The sequence below is a fragment of the Pleurodeles waltl genome, chromosome 11 (genome assembly GCF_031143425.1).
Source record: "Pleurodeles waltl isolate 20211129_DDA chromosome 11, aPleWal1.hap1.20221129, whole genome shotgun sequence".
In the NCBI taxonomy this organism is placed as follows: domain Eukaryota; kingdom Metazoa; phylum Chordata; class Amphibia; order Caudata; family Salamandridae; genus Pleurodeles; species Pleurodeles waltl.
Genome location: NC_090450.1, coordinates 991,643,371 through 991,657,104, shown reverse-complemented (window position 1 = coordinate 991,657,104; position 13,734 = coordinate 991,643,371). Strand labels below are relative to the sequence as shown.

The 13,734-nt window shown below is 45.6% G+C and overlaps 1 protein-coding gene across 8 annotated transcripts in view; it reads left to right on the top strand.

Moving 5' to 3' along the window:
• The window catches only part of EP400 (E1A binding protein p400), a 601,391-nt gene that overhangs the window by 50,925 nt on the left and 536,732 nt on the right, over positions 1-13,734 (top strand). For all 8 annotated transcript variants that reach the window (XM_069215336.1, XM_069215331.1, XM_069215335.1 and 5 more), the window contains exons 5-7: positions 7,730-8,154; positions 9,891-10,178; positions 12,163-12,348. In XM_069215336.1, coding sequence (XP_069071437.1) covers positions 7,730-8,154; positions 9,891-10,178; positions 12,163-12,348 — 899 coding nt within the window. The remainder of the gene's footprint in view (positions 1-7,729; positions 8,155-9,890; positions 10,179-12,162; positions 12,349-13,734) is intronic.

Below are 13,734 nucleotides of genomic sequence, written 5' to 3'. Positions count from 1 at the left end.
GGAGTATAGAATTAGATTCAGGGGGGCTCAAAAATCCTCGAGCCAGACCTGGGTTGATTTTGTAGACTACTCAGTAAAAACACTGGATGGTTGGTTAACTGGAAATGAAGTGTGTGACTATGTTGGGCTTTATAATTTGTTTATGAAAGAACACATTTTAAGTAACTGCTTCAATGAAAAGTTGCATCAGTATCTGGTAGACCTAGGTCCAATTTCTCCCCAAGAATTGGGAAAGAAGGCAGACCACTGGGTCAAGACTAGGGTAACCAAAACTTCCACTGGGGGTGACCAAAAGAAAGGGGTTACAAAAACTCCCCAGGAGAAAGTGGGTGACACTAGAAACAAAGAAAAAGAGTCCTCTGTAGGCCCCCAAAAACCAGAACAGGTGGGTGGGCCCCAAGACACAACCCAAAACAAAGGTGGGTACCAGGGTAAGAACTGGGATGCCACTAAGGCATGGTGTCACAACTGTAAACAGTCTGGGCACCACACCAAGGACACTTCTTGTCCCAAAAACAAACCCCAGAACAAAATTCCAGGGGTAACCAGTGTAGCCATGGGAGATGACTCCTCAGATGAGGAGGTCTTCATAGCCTTCAACTGGAAACAGGGCCCAACAGGTGAGTTGGAGATTCCAGAGGGAAGTAGACACTTCCACCACCTACTGGTGAATGGAATCCCAACCACTGCCCTGAGAGACACTTGTGCCAGTCACACTATTGTGCATGACAGGCTGGTACTCTCAAACCAGTACATCCCAGGTGAGACTGCCAGGGTAAGAGTTAGCCTAGACAAGGTCACTAAGAGGCCTGTGGCTTTAGTACCCATAGAAGTGGGTGGCACTCTTAGCTGGAGAAGGGTAGTAGTCAGTACAGACCTCCCCCTTGATTGTCTCCTTGGAAATGACTACCCAGAGGTTAGTCAGAGCCCAAGAGAGGAACTGGTCCAGTGCCAGTCCTCTCCCAAGGATTCTGGAAGTCCTGCCTCTGCAGTAAATGCAAGCAGGCCCCAGAAGAAGAAGAAAAGAAAACAGAGTAGGAAGGGTGGACAACCTTTAGCCAAGGTTACAGCAAGCCAAGGAGATTCTGCTCCAGTAGGGGAGAACTCCAAAAATGGCCCTGATAAAGTCCAACCTGACCCACAAGAAGTCCTGGCTAGTCAGGCAACTGTTAAACCTGAGTGGGTGGCTCCTCAGCTAACAGAAGAAAGAGTGGAAGAAGGGTGTTTACTACAAGATGTGGTAACCCCCCACTCTAATACAGCAGACAGGCAACCTGAACCCAAAGAGGCCTGTAACTTAGCCCCTTCCCTTTTAGGTGAAGAGCTAAAGGTGTGGTTCTGGGCACTGACAGCTGTCAGTGGCCTCTGCTGGGTGTTAGCCTTTATGGCTGCACTATCCTTAGCATGGTGGTCTGACCCCATGCCAAATAGCAAGTTAGGCCCCCTGACCCTATTGGTCATGGTGGGGTTACTCCAGCTCTGGGTAACCTCTCTGGGTAAGCTAGGGGTAACCCTGGCCAAGATAAGGTTAGCAGAGGTGGATACCTCTAAAACCAAAATAGAAAGAATGGGTGGAGACATTGAAGAGGCAGACAAGAGGCAATTCAGACTAGGTCCTATCACTGTGGAAGTAGGTCAGTTCCCCAAAGGGAATGACCTGAACAGAAGGATGTAAGGCAGAGTAGGCCCTGCAACTAACCAGCCTATTTCTCCTACTCTTCCTCGCCTGACAGACTAGGAAGACTCTCCCAGCTTGGGCTGAGTCTCCTGGCCTGTGGGCTGGGGGGGGCTTGTGTAAAGAAATGGCTCCCTGTTGCAGTTACCCCCCACTTTTTGCCTGATACTGATGCTGACTTGACTGAGAAGAGTGCTGGGACCCTGCTAACCAGGCCCCAGCACCAGTGTTCCCTCACCTAAAATGTACCATTGTATCCACAATTGGCACACCCTGGCATTCAGATAAGTCCCTTGTAACTGGTACTTCTAGTACCCAGGGCCCTGATGCCAAGGAAGGTCTCTAAGGGCTGCAGCATGTCTTATGCCACCCTAGAGACCCCTCACTCAGCACAGACACACTGCTTACAAGCCTGTGTGTGCTAGTGAGAACAAAATGAGTAAGTCGACATGGCACTCCCCTCAGGGTGCCATGCCAGCCTCTCACTGCCTATGCAGTATAGGTAAGACACCCCTCTAGCAGGCCTTACAGCCCTAAGGCAGGGTGCACTATACCATAGGTGAGGGTACCAGTGCATGAGCATGGTACCCCTACAGTGTCTAAACAAAACCTTAGACATTGTAAGTGCAGGGTAGCCATAAGAGTATATGGTCTGGGAGTCTGTCAAACACGAACTCCACAGCACCATAATGGCTACACTGAAAACTGGGAAGTTTGGTATCAAACTTCTCAGCACAATAAATGCACACTGATGCCAGTGTACATTTTATTGTAAAATACACCACAGAGGGCACCTTAGAGGTGCCCCCTGAAACTTAACCAACTATCTGTGTAGGCTGACTAGTTCCAGCAGCCTGCCACACCAGAGACATGTTGCTGGCCCCATGGGGAGAGTGCCTTTGTCACTCTGAGGCCAGTAACAAAGCCTGCACTGGGTGGAGATGCTAACACCTCCCCCAGGCAGGAGCTGTAACACCTGGCGGTGAGCCTCAAAGGCTCACCCCTTTGTCACAGCCCAGCAGGGCACTCCAGCTTAGTGGAGTTGCCCGCCCCCTCCGGCCACGGCCCCCACTTTTGGCAGCAAGGCTGGAGGGAACAAAGAAAGCAACAAGGAGGAGTCACTGGCCAGTCAGGACAGCCCCTAAGGTGTCCTGAGCTGAGGTGACTCTAACTTTTAGAAATCCTCCATCTTGCAGATGGAGGATTCCCCCAATAGGGTTAGGATTGTGACCCCCTCCCCTTGGGAGGAGGCACAAAGAGGGTGTACCCACCCTCGGGGCTAGTGGCCATTGGCTACTAACCCCCCAGACCTAAACACGCCCTTAAATTGAGTATTTAAGGGCTACCCTGAACCCTAGAAAATTAGATTCCTGCAACTACAAGAAGGAGGACTGCCTAGCTGAAAACCCCTGCAGAGGAAGACCAGAAGACGACAACTGCCTTGGCTCCAGAAACTCACCGGCCTGTCTCCTGCCTTCCAAAGATCCTGCTCCAGCGACGCCTTCCAAAGGGACCAGCGACCTCGACATCCTCTGAGGACTGCCCCTGCTTCGAAAAGACAAGAAACTCCCGAGGACAGCGGACCTGCTCCAAGAAAGGCTGCAACTTTGTTTCCAGCAGCTTTGAAAGAACCCTGCAAGCTCCCCGCAAGAAGCGTGAGACTTGCAACACTGCACCCGGCGACCCCGACTCGGCTGGTGGAGATCCAACACCTCAGGAGGGACCCCAGGACTACTCTGATACTGTGAGTACCAAAACCTGTCCCCCCTGAGCACCCACAGCGCCGCCTGCAGAGGGAATCCCGAGGCTTCCCCTGACCGCGACTCTTTGAATCCTAAGTCCCGACGCCTGGGAGAGACCCTGCACCCGCAGCCCCCAGGACCGGAAGGACCGGACTTTCACTGGAGAAGTGACCCCCAGGAGTCCCTCTCCCTTGCCCAAGTGGAGGTTTCCCCGAGGAACCCCCCCCTTGCCTGCCTGCAGCGCTGAAGAGATCCCGAGATCTCCCATAGACTAACACTACAAACCCGACGCTTGTTTCTACACTGCACCCGGCCGCCCCCGCGCTGCTGAGGGTGAAATTTCTGTGTGGGCTTGTGTCCCCCCCGGTGCCCTACAAAACCCCCCTGGTCTGCCCTCCGAAGACGCGGGTACTTACCTGCTGGCAGACTGGAACCGGGGCACCCCCTTCTCCATTGAAGCCTATGTGTTTTGGGCACCACTTTGAACTCTGCACCTGACCGGCCCTGAGCTGCTGGTGTGGTAACTTTGGGGTTGCTCTGAACCCCCAACGGTGGGCTACCTTGGACCAAGAACTGAACCCTGTAAGTGTCTTACTTACCTGGTTAACCTAACAAATACTTACCTCCCCTAGGAACTGTGAAAATTGCACTAAGTGTCCACTTTTAAAACAGCTATTTGTCAATAACTTGAAAAGTATACATGCAATTTTTATGATTTAAAGTTCCTAAAGTACTTACCTGCAATACCTTTCGAATGAGATATTACATGTAGAATTTGAACCTGTGGTTCTTAAAATAAACTAAGAAAAGATATTTTTCTATATAAAAACCTATTGGCTGGATTTGTCTCTGAGTGTGTGTACCTCATTTATTGTCTATGTGTATGTACAACAAATGCTTAACACTACTCCTTGGATAAGCCTACTGCTCGACCACACTACCACAAAATAGAGCATTAGTATTATCTCTTTTTACCACTATTTTACCTCTAAGGGGAACCCTTGGACTCTGTGCATGCTATTCCTTACTTTGAAATAGCACATACAGAGCCAACTTCCTACACACATTGATAACTTTATCCACAATACATCAAAAACTGAGATTTTAGCATATTGTTTGTTCTGCTACTCAGTTGTTGATACTGTCTTACGTGGCTGTCAATTCTGAGTTCTTCACCCACTTGGTGCGGCCTACGAAATAGTAGTGACTGAGGATAATCGTTTGTTATAATAGCAGTAAATTGCCATCTAAAACAGTGGCCTCAGCAAACACGTTTTTTTTCATAACTTTATTGTTTCTTTTTTCTTTTTCACATAGACAATGTGACACATCATTCTAACAATACTTGGTATTGCATCCTGCAAGGAAATAAACAGCAGCTTGCGCATACATATACTCCGATGGCGAGGAGAGAAATGTTGCTGTTGTGTGCAGAAGTTCATTCATCTGAATCGGAAGTAACATATGTAGTACATGAAAACGGAAGTTTCTGTAGGATCACCCCACCCATCCTCTAAAAAATAAAACCCAGTTTGAACAAATAGAGCCCCTCCCCCGATCTGCTTCTGTGTGAACTATTCTTCTATATCTGGTGATATAGCATGTGTTAGTGTAGGAGATGTTAGTAGTACCTACACCCGGGATCCGGTCCATCGCTAAACTTCCTTGTCCCCTTCTCCGGGATGATTCCCAACACCTGCATTCCCCACCACACCTGTGGACGGACCCGAGGCCTCTTTCAAATCGGAGAGCATGGCTGCCCAAGCTTTCAGATCGTCTTTTAGTTTATTGTCTTTATGAGTGTGACGCATCCGTACCTCTTCCGCACTTGCCCATTTTAAGCATCCCACAACCAGGCCCTAGCGCTAGAGGGTGTTGGCTTTAGCCATGCCATGGCAATAAGCCTCTTGGCTAGAACAGCCCCAGAACAATGAACCCGTGACTTAGGTGTTTCTTCGCTGGCGTGGGGAGAAAACCCAGCAATATCAGATGGATTTCCATTTGAATGTCCCATCCCGATGCTCTGTTTAAACTGTTAGGAATCCTATGCCAGTCGGAGGATAGGAAGTGACAGGTCCAGACCATATGTAGAAAGTCTGCCAGCTGGGTGTTACAGCGCTAGTCTCATCGATTGCGTGCAAAGTATGGGGGGTGAGATAAGTTTCATGAACAAAATTGTACTGGAAGAGTTTGAAATGTGCTTTGGAGCTGACCCTCTGCACTCCCTCATTCACCCTCTTCCCAGTCCTTGGGCAATATGGATTGCTCCATGAGCATCTCCGATTTAGTCTGTACAGGGAACATCATGTGCGGTAAGTCCTCCCGAAGGGCCCGGTACAGGTGAGTAATCAGAGGACGGACTTGCAACATCGCCAGTATAGTGGTCAGCGTAACAGATTTGATAGGCTCATCTGGAAGGTTGGCCAAATTTCAGAGGCAGTACTGGAAATCTTCATATTTCAGAGATATTGACCTTATCCCAGGGAGAAAGCATCCATGACTGCCTCTCTGGTAATAAAACGTTGTTTGGGGGCGGAGATCCCCCATGACTTTGCAACCCCCATCTCTCCATTTTTGCACCGACATGGAGTCGGCAAAGCGCAGAAAAGGCTTCACTACCCATAAGGGCATGTCAGGGGTATATGGAGCATGTCGGAGGACATGACTAACACTTCCTCCCATACCCCCGCCACCAGGTGGTTAATGTAAGGAGACTCCAGGGGGTTCCATTGTCTGAAGATCGGGAGGACCGGTAAGGGTCTCTCTCCATGTGTACTGCGGAGCAGCCTCTTTTCCAAATTATCATTTGCATCAAGCGAGTGGACCGCATGCTGCAGCTGTGCCACCATGTAGTACAACTCCGGACATGGAACTTCCAGTGCCCCTAACCCAAGGACGCTGAAGGGTAGCAAGTTTAACTCTTCTGCACCCAGGCCCCAATTGCCCTCAGCAAACCACTTGTTCATTGGAGAAGGAGTCCTAATGCCAGTGGGTTACTGAAATTCACAGATTGGCTGTTTCACGATTAGCCTTTTTCAGAAGTCAAAGCCATACTTCAGTCAAACTCAGCAGATTATATACACCTACCTGAGTTTGTAATTTCTAGAAAATACAACAATGTTTTTCTTTACTGGACTGTAAATCTTCTGCCTTTTTGCAGAAACATAACCAGAATAATTCACAGTTCTTTTGATCTTTCCTATAAACAAAACCTTAACAATGCACTCTTGGTTGGACCATCTAAAACTTTCTCCTAACCTAATACTGTTTGCTAGATCCCTTTGCCACCAAACTAGCAAAACCAGCCTTAAGAACAACAGAAAGTGACCACACTAAAGAACATCAAATTGATACTACAAGTTCTGGGGCTATCCCACCTAGACAGAGCTCTAGTTGGCCTCTGAATCAGCTGTACCCTGCAAAAGCTGTACGACATGCGGTGAGTTATCTGGTGGCTTTATCAAAAAATATTTCTCCACATCTGATTACCCTGTGCAGGTTTCTTTTATAAACTATAGTCCTATTTAGAATAAGTATAGCCTGCATTGCCGGTAGATACTGTACTCAGTACATTGGTCTTGCCTTTCCACAAGTTGTTTCAAACCCTTTCTTGCAAATGAATAAGGCAGTACCCATGTAAAGTGTTCCCTTGCATGGTCCATTCCGATTTAAAAAAAAAAAAAAAAAAAACTAAAAAGTAAATGTATGAAACTGTTGTCAGATAAGACCCGCAGAGGTAGCATAACTCATTTTTATCACGGTTTCCAAAGCATTTGTAGCATCAGGACAAGGCATCATCCTTGACCACTTTGCTTGGTTCCTTGACCACTTTCTTTGGTCCTACATGAACAATTCCACCTATGCACACCCCTCCACATTGTACCTGCTGCATCCCATCTTCACCTTCTAAGTTAAAAAAAACCTTATTCGTACTCTTGTGTTTTTCTGACTCTAGCGCCTTTTTTCTGGTTTCCATTCTTGCCTGTGCATTTATTTTTTATCTGCAATCATTTTTCGAAACTGCTGTTTGCCTCCTTTTGAACCATCTGTCGGAAGACCCTGGCCTCCTGTTGCTGCAGCTGCATGTTGGCACCATGTGAATCAACCAGCACTTAAAAAGAATTTCAACCTGCCAAAAATAGCACTTAAGTTAACACCAGTGGTGCACTGGTATGGTTTTGAACATAATAAATGTTTTCCTCTTGTTAGGAAACACAGTTGGAGCCTGTGGTCTGCTATTTACGATCCTTTGTGAATCTAACAGAATCTGCTAACTTTGAAGGGTGGTTAATCTAGCATTTTTCTTTTGCAGGTGGAATGCCTCCTACTGTGCAGATGACTGGACAGAAGCCCAGCCAGCAGCAGTATGATCCATCGAAGGGGCCTCCGGTGCAGAATGCTGCTAGCCTGCATACACCTCCACCACAGCTACCCACTCGCCTGCAGCCTTCTGGCATGCCTATGGCCTCCATCCCAGGTGCCATGCAGCTAGCCCAGCAGCAGCAGTCGCAACCGACTTCACAGCAGCCACCTCCTCAGCCATCGATGCAGCAGTTGGAGCCTCAAGCACAACCACAAACAATGATTCAGGTGAAAAAGGAACCACAGGCTGTCCCGATAGCCTCACCTCTGCAGAGCCAGCTCCCTGGACCACTTCAGCAGCCGCTGCCTCTCCATGTGCCGGGGAAAGCCCAGGTGCAGACAGCTCAGCTTCAGACTCCAGGACTGCAGCAGCAGGTACATGGGAGGGTACGCTGAATGTCAGGACAGTAGTGGCTACTACGCGTCATTTTGGAATATACCATGAAATCCACCCCTCTGTTCCATGTGTTAGGAAGGATTCCACGGCATACAGTGGGACATATCACACATTCTTTGAAGAAGAAAAAAAAAAAGAAAACCAAAAATCTGTGACGTTCAATTAAATGGGTCTCTGTAAAATGCATGATTTTAAACAAACAAACAATGAATGATTAAGTAGGCTTTTGTAGGATTTGATCCGGCGACTGGTAGGTAGCACAGATCTTCGCTGCAAATGCATCACTTTGTTTGAGCAGCCTTATCACTCATGGGTTGTCTGAACTTTAATATATATATATATATATATTGTAAAAGTACGGACCTTTCTATGTTACTTTTTTTCTTTCTTTTTACATGTTTTAACTCACTACTCTTTGTCCTCAATTCTCCAACCTGCAGAAGTGTGTGAGCCCTGTTCCCTTTGTCTATATAAACATACCTCTTCCCTGGGTCTCGGTACACGCACCTCTTTGTCAGCCCATTCTTTATTTCCACATACCTGTTTGTGTGTTTCAAACTAGTTTCAGTTTTCAAGTATCTCCACATGCAGCTCATTCTGTTCATTCCCCATAGCAGTGCACTGTGCCTTTGTCTGGGCCTTCATACTTTCTGTTCCGTCACTGCCCATCTGAGCCTCCGTAGCTTGAGCTTTATTCTCAAAACTGCAGATCTAGTGTGTGAAGTTTGTCTCCCTTAGGCCCAGCAGCTTCAGTTGGATGAGCCCCATTCTCTCACACTCGCTTTCAACATGTGTCCACATCTGCTTGTTTCTGAGACCTTTACCCTCTCATCGCCAGGTACCTCCCTCAGTACAGATCTGCAGCCTAGCTTAAGTCTCAGTTCGCTGACTCTCCTCTTGTATGATCCCAAATCTGTTAGCTTCTCACATTTGCATCCACAGGTGAGCATTGTTCCTTTGAGTACCCAGGCGCGGTTCTGTGTGACCTGCATTTTTATCAGTCCAAAGCCCTACAGCCCTGTGAAGGCTCTGTTCCAGGGATTCCCACATTTGCTGTGCTTGATCCGTAGTACTCCAGCCCACACCTGCTTAGACCTGCTCCTCCATATGCAAGCACCCAAATCGGCAGCTCTGTGATAAGATGGAGAAGCTGGTTGTGTAACAAACAGAACCCATTCTCTGTTATATTCTTCGAAAGAGCGCCATCATAATCCATAAGAAGTCTCTGGAAGAGAATAGAAAGTTATGAAAATGTACATCAGTGATGGATACTGAAAATAAGTGGCCCTTCCTTGGAGAGCAGATATAGACGTAGAGCTCTTCCTGTGCTGCTTCCTGAATGGATTCACCTTGGAGTCGTGCAAACATCTTGCAGGGCAGTTTTTTCAGCACAGCGTAGTAAAAGGTGACAGAGAAGAAAAAGTTGCAGTGATGCTACTTTTACTTCCAATGAAGCAGACCAATGCTTAAAGCCCACTCTGTGTTGAGCTGAGTGGCGCACCCATACTTTTTATATTAATGCCATGTTTGGAATGATGTTGTCTCAGAAGGGTGCCCCCTCCCTTCTGCAGCAGTGCATTATGTGCACATACAAGAAATATCTTGCACTCTCTCCCAGATCTGTTGTTTAGATGTACTGATGGACTTAAAGGATTTATTTGCTGAAGTTTGTGAAACTCTTTCTTGACTTGTGTTTTTTTATTTCTCAAAACAGCCTGTAGCAGTGAGGCCACCTGGTGATGCTGCCAAGCCCGGTCAGCGTCCTGCACTCCTCTCTTTGCCTGCCTCAACTGTCGCTCCACCCACCATGGTGCACACAACACCACCTCCTTCACAACCCTTACCCAGTAAGAGGATCTCCCCAGCCACCAGCAAATCCTTGTCTCCTGTATCATCCAGATCGCCTGGTTCTGTAGGACCTTCTGCTCAGAGAAGCCTGAGCCCAGGTCAGAGTGCTCCGATACAGCCTCCAGAGAGCAAGGTGACAGAGCAGCTAAATCTGGTAAGGCTCCAAACCACCACCAAAGAGACCAGCACCTTTTAGATGTATATGACTCATGGCGGAGCTCTTGAAATGGGATCAGGCCTTCCTTAGACCAGAGCACATGACTTAACATATTTGTAGTATGTTTTTTTGCTGCACCACAGTAAACACAAATTCATATCCTTCATGCACGTATAGTACAGTGAACAACCGTAGGCAAGATTTTTTTTGCATTTGATCAATATAGGGCCTTTGGCAGTATATTAATTCAAAATTAATCTACAATCTGATGACACTGAAAGTGTGGCGCGTTGACACGTCCTATCACACTCTGGAATCCATGTCTGCTTGAAAGTTGGAGGTTCCCTTTATATCAGTTTGGGGCCTCTCTGGAAAAAGGGGAAAGGTGTTAAAGCATAAAATGAGCTGTTCAATAGTGACCCCAATGAATGAATCTGCATAAGTCAATGTTTTCTCACTGTCTGCTGTGGATGAAGAGGGATGTGACAGTGTAAGTTTAGAGAATGCTATGCCACTGAAAGCGCTCTTTTTTTTGTGTGTCTGGTTTATGCAGCACAGTCAGGTGGGTATGGTAACTTTATGGCTTTAGACTGAATAAGGCTGAAATAGAATGACCGTTTCATCAGCGATATGTATGCTCCCCATCATGTGCTCTTCATAGATGCTGACTGAATAATACTGCCATGGCACAGAATCCTGGAAGCCTTTTACAAAGCGATGCAAACTTTTCTAAAACCATGTTTTAAGACATCTACGGTCAACATAATTTTTAAACAAGGCAGTTATTATTGGAAATCAAATGTCTGTGAACCACAATTGCTGTTGGAATATTTTTTTAAATATGTACAACATGAAAGCCATTTGAGCTAAATAGATAACTGTATGTTGCTTGCATCCATATTTTTTCACAGAAATGCGTCTCAGTCAACCATCTGCAGTGATATGGTAGTAACTCATGCAGACACTTGACAAAAAACTCCTAGTGTTTTTTTATTTTGGGTATTCAACACATTCTTAGCGATAGTGATTTTTCCACAGTTTAACCTTTTTTATTTTTTTTATTTTCTTGCAGCTATTTTATTTATTAAAGACCCCTGAAACCAGTATTTCACAGAATTTACTTCTCACAGAAGGTGCTAATCTCTGCCTTGGTCAATATGACACCTGCCAGGCTGTTTTATCAACACATACAGCATAATAACTTGCAGTTCAATGTATGTCTACTGGCATCTGAATGCTAATTTAATCAAAAGGAGGGGGCAGCACTCATGACGTCAGTGCAAACAGTATTAATAACATGTTGCTCAATAATATTAATAGTGGATTCTGATAGTTCTACTTTACCATACATTTTCATTTCTTATGTCATTGACATTTGAATAAGGTGAAGGACAGGATCTGGTTTAGAGTAATGGGTAAAGATGAGTGTTTAACTCAAGGTGTTCAATCAAGGCTAGGTTTATATATCAGGGTTCCTGCCATGTGATTGTCGGGGTCAGGTGCAGGGTTGAATTTAGTGTTACAGAATCCATATGAGTCAAGGTTAAGGGCACAGTAGGGACGTTGTGTCTAGGTAAGACTTGGAGTTGGGACAAGTTTAATGCAAGTCTAGGGTCATTTTAAGAGTTAGCAACAGGGATTTAATGTTCTCGTAAGGCAGTAGTTAAGGATAAAGATAGATGATATATTATTAAAACACTTTAGAACAATATGTTAACAATTATCGACCAATTCCTCTATGAAACTTGAAACATCCATAATAAATATTGTTAAATGTGATTTACAAAAGTCCTTTGGTGCCATATCAAGGTCCTCCAAGTTGATGAGGCCTAGCTATCAGTTTGCTTCCAATGCAAATTTACTGTTGACGAACATTCAGGCGCAGCAATCCTAGGTTGCTCAAGAGCGTTGGTGCTGTGCTGCTGTAACAGTTCATGTGAAATATTGCTTGCACATAATATTGTGAATGTTTGCCTTTTAGGAAAACCAAGTGCATCAGCGTATAGCAGAACTGCGGAAGGAAGGTTTGTGGTCTCCGAGGAGGCTGCCCAAGCTGCAGGAGCCTCCACGACCCAAGTCTCACTGGGATTATCTGCTGGAGGAGATGGAATGGATGGCGGCGGATTTTGCTCAAGAAAGAAGGTGGAAAATGGCTGCAGCTAAGAAGGTAAGAGTATTTAGGCTACTTCATGTGTAGATTGGTAACTAATCATTGTTTGCATCTGATTTCCTGGCATACATTTAACTGGGTGTCACTGCTTTTCTCTAGCTCTGAAGTACACGTTTCCTGTTGAAGATTTTGCATGTGACTTATCTATTTTGTTACTACTGAGTACAATCGGTGCTCTTTTTCAGATACCTGTGACACCACAGAACTATAGCTGCTCATTCAAAGCTTATTTGCTAGAGTAGCCTAACACGCATTTTATAATAAGGGTTAATTTATAGGTAAAAAAGTACCAACGAAGACAGGTAAATGTTTGGTGAATGGACAGTGGCTATATACATCAGGTATTGTTTATTTCCAGGTTGTATCTTTATAGGAAGAAACTAAGTAGGTATTTGGAAGGAAGATAATGTAGTTGCTTTGTAGTCAGCCAGTGGTCTTTTACGGTGGGCCTGAGCAGTGCGATATAGCGGTAGCCCACAGGTAGCTGATGATAAAGTCTCAGTGCAGGAGGGTGAACTAGCTAATGGACAGAAATCTGGACGGGACACTAAGGTTTTGGGCTGACATGAAGGTGTAAACTACAGAATGCAGGTCATATGCAAGAGAGTTTCTGGATAATGTTGTGTGAGCTACGTTGGCACTGTGCAATTGAGGGCCTTGAAGGGCAGAATCTGAAATGTCTGATGGGATCGGTACTTTATGGACCATGCTAGTCAATGAAATAGGTAATATTTGAAAATGACAAGTATAGCACACGTTCAAGTTCAGTATTGCAGGACTTGGTGTTTACGTGTAGCTGTAAGCACCATAAACCTGGAACTTTCTCTATATTCCTAAGAGATGTTATTTCATAAAAGACAAAACAAAGAACTTTAATCTTACAACATATATAGCAGGCTGTGCCAGTATCGAGGACATTAACAAGGCTATGTTATGAATTGAACCAACTGATTTTCTAGTGTAACAGGTAAAGGTGCACAAATGTAGGCAGGGATCGTGCACTGGTGTTAGAGGAAAATTTACATGCCTGCCATTTTCCACCATTGTATGCAATTCTGAGTTTCTGGGCCACAGTAATGGTGCACTCATGCACCTGGTCCTGTCAGGACAGGAAATTACCTTATATTATACACTTGGGCATAGGCCTCAGAGCACCATTGAATGGATTAAAAAAAAAAAAAAAAAAAGTGTGAGGATTTCTGATAAGCACGTTTCTTAGTCCATTCTATCTGTGGCTGCCAGGCGAATATTGACCAATCCTTAGTATAAATGTGAAAGGCTTTGGGTGTGACAGAAAGCATCACAATCTAATTTGAGGCAATGATGTGCATGTTTTGGTAGACCTCAAGCTTCTTTTTCCACTTGCACAGAAATGTCTGTCAT